Source organism: Lampetra planeri, chromosome 10, assembly GCF_965212315.1.
Source record: "Lampetra planeri chromosome 10, kcLamPlan1.2.h2, whole genome shotgun sequence".
In the NCBI taxonomy this organism is placed as follows: domain Eukaryota; kingdom Metazoa; phylum Chordata; class Hyperoartia; order Petromyzontiformes; family Petromyzontidae; genus Lampetra; species Lampetra planeri.
The window spans coordinates 6,516,192-6,527,748 of NC_136116.1; the positions used below are offsets into that span (position 1 = coordinate 6,516,192).

Sequence of the window (11,557 nt, forward strand, 5' to 3'; positions counted from 1 at the left end):
TCTATCATAAAAAAAAATATTTTAAAACAATCTTTTTTACGGCTCTAATTGTCCACGCTCAACTCAAGTTGCCTGCAAATCACCACGGGTCGCTTACGTTATGGCAAGCTGCGGGGAGCCACGCCGAGGGGTGGGGGATGTGGAAGGAGGGGAGGGGCGATGGGGGAAGGGGGCAGGGGGAGGGGCAGCTCGGACAGTACATTTCATTAAAGCGTGCTTTTTTTAAAGTTTAAAAATATTTTTATTTTTATATTTACAACATTTAGCCAGTGGTGGAAATTCCGCGAAGTCAATGGCCCTAACCGGATTTGACCTCACAACTTCATGATTGCAGACTGCATACTTCACCACTGCTCCATCCTCTGACATCATTTTTTGCCGCTCTCATTTATCCATGGCTCATGAAGCTAACTGTGGCTCCGGTGTCTTTTCTGCAGATGAAAACAGTGACTGCTACCACGTCATTTTAAAATGAAGCTATCGTCCAAGGACAACATCAGAATATAATATATACGTCATGCTTCTCATGCCTAAAACAAGAAAAATCTAGGTTGACTGTTAACATGCCAGAGATGCTAAGAGTCTCTTGGTGTGTGTGTCTTGGTGAGAGGTTGCTAGGGTTAGAGCGTGAAAGATGGAGAAATGTAAACCTGGGAGATGTCTTCGGTTCCAGCCTGCAGCAAGGACGATGCTAAGCAGAGAGGAGCTAGTAATTCCTGTCGCTATTACATTCCTTCGGATCCCATTACCTCCGACAGACCAATATGCATATGCACAAGCTTGTGTTGCCACAAGCGCCAGCTTCGGGTAGAGGAATGCCGTCCTTTCCAGTTTAATAAACACGTGCGGGACACAAAATAAAGATTGCTTTGTTGTTTGAGGACAGTAATTCTTTTCAGCAACCTACCTGTTCAATCTCTCGGCCTCCTTTCGTTTTAGATCATGGGCCCCACCCAGCACTGTGTCTGTCAATTTCAGCAATTCCACATATGTTGGATGAGTTGAGGAGGTGACGTTAGTCTGTGTATAAAGAGATACCGTAAATAATTATAGCAGTTGCTGCAGCAACATTGGCCACAACGGTCAAGTACATATTCCAACTCCTGCGTCGAACAAACCAAAGCAGTGACGGCATGGGCCCTGACGCAAGAAATGAAATGAGGCCCCCCCTGTCCAATTTCGCCCTTCTACATAGCCCAGTGCTTGGGGCTGTCCGGGTCGTGGAACCCGACGCAGTTGCACCACCTGCACACTCAATAGCTATGCCACTGAGCCAGGAACATTGTGAGTACCGTGCGTGTCTAGGTGTTGACTGCACGTGATGCACACTTTGCTCTTACACTACTTGGTATCCAGTCACACTGCATTGCCATCGCAGGGAGAGAAATGTCGTTGTGGGCACACATGGTCTGAAACACCAAGTGAGATCTATAAAAATATGTATACACACCCAGGATCTGCCTGTCTTTGCCATTACAAGTGACTGTTTTCTTGTTTGTTTTGTTCCACAAGTGTTAACCATTCAATGATAACTACGTTGGTGTAATTTACAGTTTTGGATACTGATTACGGAGTAGCAATTCATAAAGAAAAAAAAATAACTTGAAGCAAATTAGAGCATTTCACAAAAGCATTGTGACCCAGATTTTCAAGAGGTTTCCTTTTTTTGTAGCTGTTGAGAAAATGTGTTTTTGAGACCTTGTGAAGGCAGTCGTACCCCAACTCCCCTCTGCCGTATTGCACACACGTGTTTTATACTCTCGTTACATTTATGCTCCGTTTCCCTTTTGTAAAAATGCACACGTTTGTAAATATGTTTTTTTTCTATTACCATATGTATTTTTGTATAAAGTTGAGATTTAGCACATGGGGGTTGGGGGGAAGCTTTGCAAACTGCAGTTCTCTGATGCGTCATGTGTATGCTTTATGTGCAGTGTTTCATATAAAACTGGATGTCCATTGTGGGAATGTATCTTTTTGAAAGTTTTTTTTATTACATAAAGGGCTTAATTTCTCACTGAATATTTTGTCGGTCACTGGTGGGCTGGAGTAGGAGGTATGCAACGAGTAGCCGCAACCAAAGTGAGAGGCATACTGGATGTGGCGTGCCTTGTACGAATACATTTTCTTGGTCTTTGACTTGGGCAGACGCCACAGTTGAAATTAAGCCCTGAGGACACCACTTTTCTTGCTTTATGTTTTCACTTTGCTGCCTTTAAATGCCAATCTTCTTGGCGGTTATTGACTACAAATATTTTTTTTACACTTCATAATTGATTTTGGGTCAAATCGCTTGAGTCAAATGTGTGTTGTACACCCGACACGGTGAATGTAATAAAGCAACCAGTGTGTCGGAGAGCAATCTCACAAATTAAAAACATTGGGTGTGGCGTTTTCCTGATTGTGATAGTTGCAACCAGCATCGTCAGGAAGTTGCCAGCAATTTGGAGGAGGATTTACGACACACGTTTGGCTTGCGTGATGTAACCCAAACATCAATTACGAATCATATTGGTTGCAAAAGCCTACGTGTTAAATTGAACTTTTACGCTTAATTGTACAAATGAAGGCATGCTTGTTTCTGCATTAATTTGTTAATGTTGTTAGCAGTTGGTATGTTTTGTATGTTAATCTTTTCACGTCTACTCGTGTACGCAATTACATTTTTAAAGAAATATAAACATTTTGTAACGATACAAATTCTTTGAATATTTTTTCTTTTCTAGAATTATCTCTTTCTAATGTTCCACGTGGTTCACGACTGCTGTATCACGTGCTGTATCACGTGTGCCATCGGTGCATTTGTCCGTTGCTCGTTGTCTCATGCCACCTTTTTTTGTCTGTCAATTGCAAGTTTTAATTTTATGCCAAACTCACTGTGAGAGGGCCTGCTTTCATTGCATGTGCCCACTGAGCCTCTTGTTGTGAACACTGTGCTGAAATAAACCTATGTGCCTTTGTAAAAAAAAACAAGAATAAATGCACTCTTTTCCTTACAAAATTGAGCACTGCAATATTATGGTCTGTCAAACAACATCTCTACACCGATGCAATTTTTGGACAGAGATATGATGCAGTTTGTGCAGGTTTTATGGAATTTTTAAGGTAAGAATTAAAATCTTATCTTGGGTAATGAGGAACATGAGCCAAGCAACGTCTCTCGCGTGCTTAAATTAGCTGTCTCCATCACCATAATTAGGTCTAATCTAGACACTGCTGGATCAAGGCCTCAATCTACATGCAAATATTCTACAAGAAATTGAATTTCTGAGGAAGAATACTGCACGTCGTGTCTCGATGACAGGCCTTCATCAGAAGCGTTTGGGTGTCATCACTTTCAGGAGGGGGTGGATTAGCAGTGACGGACATGTGTTTACGCGATAGGATTTCTGCGCGCTAAAAACGATACAAGGAATTTATCTGCTGAACTCGGAGCATGATCCACTGCTTTGCATGAGGTGAGCCTTAAATTTGAGTAGACAGCTTCTGGATCACCTCACATCCCAACTGAACACGGCCTGCTGCACATTTCCTTGATACAATAATCCTGACACTGAGATGTCAGTACGTACCTATGTTGGTGACAAACATGCTCAAACCATTGCATGATGTGGTAAATACATTTTACCCTGTTCTTCAATGTCAGTGTGTTTTAAAAACCTTGCATGTGTATTGGATTAAATGTCAGTTAATTGATGATGCCAACATCTCTGGGAAATATTTCAATGCATTCCATGCTAGCTATCGCATGCAATTGTCACAACTAAGCAGATCTGTCAGGTTTAAGTCAGGTGTTCCGCGTGATGCAGCTCCTGATAAATTCGTAATTGTTGGCCAGGAAAACGAAAATAAGTATGTTTAGAGAATGGGGGTATTGGGAGCATTGCTAATGGAAGTGAAACTTAATGCTCCAAGACATTGCTTAAGTTAGTAAAAACTTTACAAAGATCATCTGAGTTTAGTTCAGCAAATGTCAGACTTGTCAAGACCTAATGGAGAAGCCTCTTGCAGAGTAGCAGAAACACTGATTATTGGAAATTACCCCAAAAATTTCTCTCTAAACTTATCGTTAAAATTAGCACCACAATTTAACCAATTGGGAGGGGGGGATACACTTTCCTCTGTTGTCACTGAGGATTAGACATTTTTTCCCGTAAAATGCCTGGGAAAGTAATGGGTGAAGTATTTTTACAGTAGATGGCCCTCTGTTGTCCTAACCGTGCACGCCCATGTCTGTGGGGCCCTTATGCTCGGCAATCTGCCCGCAGCCCGAAAGCTGATTATATCGCCTGTTAAACACACCCAGGACCGCGTGACATGCTCTGGGATTGGGAACGCACAAAGTCGGGGGTGGGGGGGCCTTTGAATGTGTTAAATTATAAAAGGAAAATACTTGGGAGACTGAAAGTCACAGCATGTCTTAGTGTGCCACTACATCTTTAGAAGAGTCCTCACACTTTTTATGGATGCTTTTGCCGCACACTTTCAGTGTCCATTGCTAAGATGAAGACCTTCCCAAACCACGTTGCTTATGCGGGTTGTTTGACAATAATTCATCACGCTGGTCAGGAGAGGAGACGGGTTCAGATAGTACTCACCACTGATATTAGCCGTGGCCAGGCATTTATCTTAAGTCAGAAGGTTTGTACAGCATTGCACTAACCACTGTGCCACAGTGTGTATTAATGGACAAACGTTTTGGCTAAACATTAAATTCACTTCCATTATTATATACAGTACCTTTTCAATGCCGGATGAAGACACCCCTTGTCCTCCAGTCATGGGGGTTATTTGACTACTGTTCACCACGCTGGTGACTGCGGGTTTTTGAAGGGGAGAATCAGGATAGTTGAGGTATTCACCGTTTATGTTAGGCCTGGTCGGGCATAAAACCCGGGGCATTGGGTTCATAGCAGAGTGCGTGAATTACTACGCCACCACCACTCCTTCCCTTGATTTCTATGAATGGACCAAACTACGCAGGAAGATTGGATAAGCAGTCCACTCTGGCTTTTGGTTGCATTTGCAAGTGTAATTCTTGCTTGCGCTTGACGGCTAAAATCGCTGCAAATACAAGTACAAACATTTCTTGTAGGATGTCACCCCATCTCCCCCCCCCCCCCCAAAAAAAAAAGAAAAGGCACTGAAAGTATCGCCAGCGACTGACCGCCGCCTTCTCGGCAACATCGGTGCCGGGATTGAGGGCAGTTTGTGTTCTCTGTGCGCGTGTTGGTTGCGAAAACCATAAAACGTGTGCGACCAAACGCCGCCACGGGTAGCGGCAAGCGGTGGAGTGGAAAAGGGAACAAAATTAAGCGACTGGAACGTGAGAGGTGGGGTCGTGGCTGGCAGGGGGTTGCATAAAAATGACAGGCTGCTAATGGAGCGTGACGGCTGCTGTGGCTTTCGGGGTTGATTGCGGTGCGCTGGTTCGTTCCACGCCGCCCTCCTCTTCCTCCTCCTCTTCCTCCTCAAAACCTTCGGTCGCTTTTCTGGGATGCAGTTCGGATTCACTGGGATCATTTCGCGCAAATATAAAGGCGACGGTCACCCATAGAGCCCGCGTCGTCGTCCACTCATTGACGCGTCTCCGGATAAATGCCGCGACACCTGCAAATTGAAATGGAGCTGCGGCGTCGTCGGGTGTACGTTGATTTGCAATTAAATAATTGAGTTTAGACAGCAACCTTCGATTGAAGGCAACCCCCCTCCGCGCCGTGCCGGTCAAGAAGGGGGGGCTTGGTGGATTGTGGGGGGAGGTGGGGTGCTCATAATTCGCCGTGCTGGTCAATGCGGGTTGGTGAAGGGTGGCGGGGGTGTGTGTGGGTGACAAAACTGGTTCAGAGATCACTCACCACTGATGGTAGCCATAACCAGGAAGCACATTTCAGGTCGTGGGGTTCGCAGCGTCGTGCATGAACCACGACACCACCGTGCCCCCTGTCTTTATCCCCATCTGTGGGCATGATCAATCCACTGCCGGATGAAGGTCTTACCGGAGCCAGGGCCGGATTAAGATTTTGTAGACCCCTGGGGCTACAGGTACTGTGAGGCCCCCAGTAATATTTTCAAAAGGAAAACAGAGTTAAAGAAAAAAAGAAAATGTATTTTTACAAGGCTAACAACAAATAAAATTCAGCATTCACAACTGGCCCTGATCGGAGCCATCACGCATTGATCATGCGATTTAACAAATTATCGAGCAGCTCCGCACGAGCTGATTTCATCGCCTCATTTGCATACTCGACATCATCTCAGGGACGTTTGTTCCCTTGGCTGCCACTTCATTGTTAGTTTGAATCCTCGGCCATCATCCCTTCTCGTGACGTATCATATCTAGCCTGCATATATATTAGAATCCATGCGTTCCTTTCTGTCTCTCAATGCATGCTCTAGTCGTCAATGTCCGCGTCAAGGCGGGTAATATGCACAGATAAAATAGCAATATGTAATAATGGAGGTAATAAGTACGATGTATACCTTGGTTAGTTGTTGAAGGCTTACCGATAGATCAGAATGATGAAATAAAGAGGCAGACAAGGGGATGGGTTGAATAATTGTTTGAAAACCAAGCTTGGTAATGAAACGCAAAGTGCTAACGTGCCTAAAGAAGAAAAAAATGCCGGTGTGCCTGTCTCCAAATTAGCTGAAAATCCTGCTAGTTTTGCTTGGCCAACAACTTGCATGCATTCTTTGCAGTGACCCTTTTTGCAGTCGAGAAGGCCTCTTTTTTTGTTCCTTGCACCTTGCGCGTTCTGGAACACTGCACTTTATCTTGAAGGACTTTCTGTTCTTAAACCCCCACCACAATGCACCCCTCCACCGGCCCCTGCTCTCCTCCTCAGTGCCATGTAGATGTGCAGAGATAATCTTAACAGCACCAACGCAACCGACAAGGAGCGACTGATGTGCAAATACCTCTGCGTGGTTTCAAGTGCCTGTCACTGAGCAGTGCCAGGTCTGTGCCTACAATGACGTATGAAGGCTCTGCTGCGGGCACTATAAATAACGTCTAACATTACATATCTGCAATGCTAGGGGGGGGGTAGTGGTGGCGCAATGGTTAGCGCACTGAGCTATGAATCTGGTGGTTTGCGTTTGATTTCCGGCCTTGGCTGACATCAGTGGCAAGTGATATCTGGATCGGTCATCGGCCACCCCCCAGATGATTTGACTCTGGGGGAATATCTGTGCTGTCACGGCCAAAACTGGCAGAGCGTTGCGGGGGACACAATACCTCCCTTCTCAAAGAAACACAGCTCGTAGAATTTCCAGCGTGGTGAGGGCAAGGAGTCAGCGGAGTTCTAGCTTTTCTTCCACCGGGAGTCGCTGCCAGCCCATGCCCCTGTGACCCCTTCAACACTTGTGCACACGCCTCTGTTAGCCAGTGCCAACGAGTGGTTTTTGTAATGACATTATTTAGTCCATTGTTGCGTTTAGCAATCAAATAGTGTGCTGTTTATTTAAGTGAAAGACGAGTTAATGTATACCATGAGAGCTATAAGCACACGCCAGTCTGAATGCAACCCATTCTCTCAAACAATTGGGCTTTTTTTTCTTAGGCTGTGTTGTTGAAGTTGTCAGCGTGTGCCGGTTACGTGTGTTGAGACAGTATTCCCACTGCAGGTGATTTGTTAGAATGGTTAGGCTCCACCTGTGTTGTCTTACTGCTTTTTTTAAATACACACTGTGTCAACAGATGTGAGGTGTGGAACAAATATAAGCAAGTACTTGCTAAGAAAAGCCGGGTCTGGATTCACGAATGCTAATCATAAAGAAGGCCAAATTACGTGTGTGTTTTTATGTACAGCCCTTTTAGTTCATGTTGCAATCACCTTACATGGCAAGTTTTTTTAAAATTGCCATTTGTGTTTAAATTATAAATAGAATTACTGAATCGGTATGTTCTCACATAATCTACTTTTATTAGCAATATACAGCAACTGGTATCACTAATTATGTGCCACCTCCAATTGGACCCAATTTTGCTCTGGCCCAGGGATTGTTAAGCCACTCATGCACGAAGACTTCCCCATGCCGTGTTGGTCATTGAGGTTGTTTAACCATACTTCACCACAATGGCCAATGCAGGTTGGTGAAAGTGCCCAGGACTAGTTAAAATTATAATTTTCAATTGATGTTATCTATGGCCAGGAATCAAACTCAGATCACTGTTTTTCAGAGCGCAGTGCGCCAAATGCTGCACCACCACTCCAACCTCGCATTAAACACGGTCCCTTGGATTGTATCTGCAAATACGCAATTGAATTACAAGATTCTATTTAACAAAACCAATTGAAGTTAGTGACGAGTTTGTGAAAATTTTGCATAGTTTTCATAATGTTAACACAGTGGCATATAGATATACCCTTGGCACATTCGTATAGGCAAACACCCTCACGAACAGTGAACATCATACACGCAATGCAGGGATTCATATCTCACTAATTTTTTTTCTGGATCACTGGTAGACTGGCAGACAGGTGGCACCCCCGGACTAGTAGCTACAGCCATAGCAAGAGGTAAACTGGACGTGATGTGGAAACTAAACTAAATGATACACTTTTTATTTTTTCAGGTAAGGCCCACTGAGCTATATAGCTCTTTTTTCAGAAGCGACCTGGTCAAAAACGATAGCCCAATGAAGAAGCTTATTACGTGGAAATGTATAGTAGCCAAATACTCTAAACGCATGTTTCTAAATGTGGAGGGAAAAACCAGAGCACCCAGAGAAAAATCCACGTAATTACGGGGAGAACGTGCAAACTCTAAATATGCAACAGGCGTCAGGGTCGAGATCGAACCCACGACCTCGCCACCCTCTCTGGCTTGTCCACCTGGACAGACCCGGGTGAAATTAAGCCCTGCACATAAGCACAATGTACGTGTCATGTCCTTACGTGTGCTGTTATGTGAAAGGCCGCCCTTGCTTTGGCAGAGCGATAATCATCATTTAAGCGTTTAAATACGCTCGGTCGGGGCGATTTTGTGGAGGTGGGGTTAGTTGCTGGCACTGGGAACTCTGTCAGCAGGAGCACCAAGTTGCAAGCGTCAACCACGTGTGCCGCTCCTTCTGATGACACGGGGTGGCCTACACTAACAGAGCAGCACAGCTCTCACCGTGCGCTGACATGCTGGCATGTTTTGGATTATCGCGTGTGATTGTATTTTAGATGTCACAGTGCACAAAGCCAACAGTTTTAGTATGTGGATACTGTAACATGCACTCAGATCCCTTCAGCTGACAGCTTTTAAAGTCGGACATATGTTGCCTGGATTTTGTGAAGACAGATTCAGCCGATGTCTGCAATTTATCTTCATTACCAAGACAGGCCTATTCTTTTCCTCTGGAATTTCAGGTTTCACACTTGGAATTTCTCCTTATCGCACCATCTCTCCACCAGAATTGACACTTTGGATGAATGATCCAGCACCGAGTGGATCTGCATTGCAGTATTTTGTCTACATATGCTTGCCGAACATTATATATGGTCCACAAAATTTGCTCCCAAGTTTGTCACGGAAAAGAGGAGTTATATTTCGATTTAAAGCTTTTGTTACTGCAGGGATTCATCGTCTTGGTTCTTTCGGTAAAGTCACGTAGAATGGAAATAATAAAATAATAAAAAATTAACATAATAAAATAAGTCTGACTCTGTCTACTCGACAGACCTGCTCTCCACCTGAGGACGGCTGCTTGCGTTGTGGCCGAAACGTCGTGAGAATTATTTTATTATGTTAAATTTTTATTATTTTATTACTTCCATTCTACGTCTTCTTCTTCTTCCTAGCGTTGTTCCCGCTGTGGCGCAGGGTCCGCTTTTCGGCATTGTCTTCTCCATTTGGCTCGGTCCAGGGCATCTTCAGGGTATGCGTTGACCGTCTTCATGTCTTCCTTTATTCGGTCCATCCATCGCTTCTTCGGACGCCCGCGTGGACGGCGGCCCTCTGGCTCAATACGCAAGGCAGTCTTGGCCACTGATGACTCTTCACTTCGCATCACGTGGCCGTACCACCGAAGCCTTGCCTCAAGCATCTTGTTCCATTCTACGTGACTTTACCGAAAGAACCAAGAAGAGGAGTTCTACTTTAATATTATTTCATGAAATCTATGCGACCATTGTCTACTGCGTTACCATTTGGGCCTTCTGTTTGTGCGCTTTGGTGTGTAATCAGCATTCATGTCACCTTGTTGAAATGAGAAAGAAGCAACTTAAAAAGCATGATTTTTATCCAATGTTTTGTGGGTGTCTAACATTTGTGGGTATCCAGACATCCATGACACCCACAGTGGCTGCACCTCTGCTAATCTTAATTTATGCACGGTGATGCAGAAAGGTCCTGCACACTGATTTACCTCATCTCGTATACACCGTAACGATTTTTATTGCGAGTATGCAGAGCATTAGGGATGGCAATTGCCTCCGCATGTACTTTGCCTACTTAAAATCAGTACCTGTCATCCTGAATATGACTGTGCAGGTTAACTTGCTTATGGAAACAAGATTTAAACTGCAATTCCATACGGCAGGCGGGAATGGAGGGACAAGTTTGGCAGATGGAACACACAAATGCACATCGACCAAAATAGCAACTGTGTGTGTATTAAACAATTGTCTCTATTGCCATTACAAGGTGCGATTGACAGTAGCAACAGTAAATATTGATTGCATTGTCAAACATATCAAAAGCAGTATATGTATACAACAAGTTTCATGTGATGGAGCAATGAGTTATTTTTCAACAACAAACTATTTTTTTTAAATATCACGGCCTAAAAACATACAATTTGACAAAAACTAGGTGAGACTTATGGACCCTGAAATGTTCACGACGTCATTTTTGAATGCATGTTTTTGCATAGTCATGATTAGGTTACTTCAGGTGAGTTGTCATCTCTCCAGGTGCTGAGTTAGAATGCAGTCTTCATGTGCCCAGAGGAGCTGATTTATCATGACTTGTCATGGGATGATCCTAAGTGAGTAAAAGAGACTCACGCATAAGAAAAACCAGACATTTCACTTTTGTGCTTTGGATTCACATTGCTTAAAGACATTCTGTCAAGCTCTGAGTAGTTTCAGTCAGGCAAAAAAAGCACACTATTTTGACACTCATGTTGCCAAGGTTTTTTTTCAGCATGTGCCTTAACACTCTTTGGTATTTTGGATGTCACCAGGAGGAACGGCAGTACATAATTCTGCCGAATCTGTGCATTTGTTGAATGCAGGGTGCTGAAACGATTGTTAAATATGCAGGAGTTATTTTTTTGTGAACAATGTAAAACACAATGAAACCTTCAATAAGTGTTCATGCCTATTGCAAGACAGTACATTTTTTTCTCTTGTAGCTTCCCCCTTTTTGTTTTTTTGTAAGGCAATTCGAGATGCCAACACATTTACGCACCCAAAAAAATACAAATCATTATCCCGAACGACAATCTAACAGAGTTATTGACACATACAATCGTGTGAATTTGACGTGAGGTTTAGCATAATACTTCCAGTTAAACTGTAATTCGCTTTGTGAAAAAAATCAGTCTCACAACCAGAATTCCAGC

General features: G+C 43.8%; 1 protein-coding gene across 2 annotated transcripts in view; it reads left to right on the forward strand.

The window, feature by feature from the left end:
- Positions 1-3,001, forward strand: part of TFCP2L1 (transcription factor CP2 like 1) — a 29,284-nt gene extending 26,283 nt beyond the window's left edge. The window contains exon 15 of one of the 2 annotated variants that reach the window (XM_078598099.1): positions 438-3,001. In XM_078598099.1, the coding sequence (XP_078454225.1) occupies positions 438-475 (38 nt within the window). In that variant the 3' untranslated portion in view covers positions 476-3,001. The remainder of the gene's footprint in view (positions 1-437) is intronic. The other variant, XM_078598098.1, reaches the window with a different exon arrangement.
- The last annotated feature ends 8,556 nt before the right edge of the window (positions 3,002-11,557 follow it).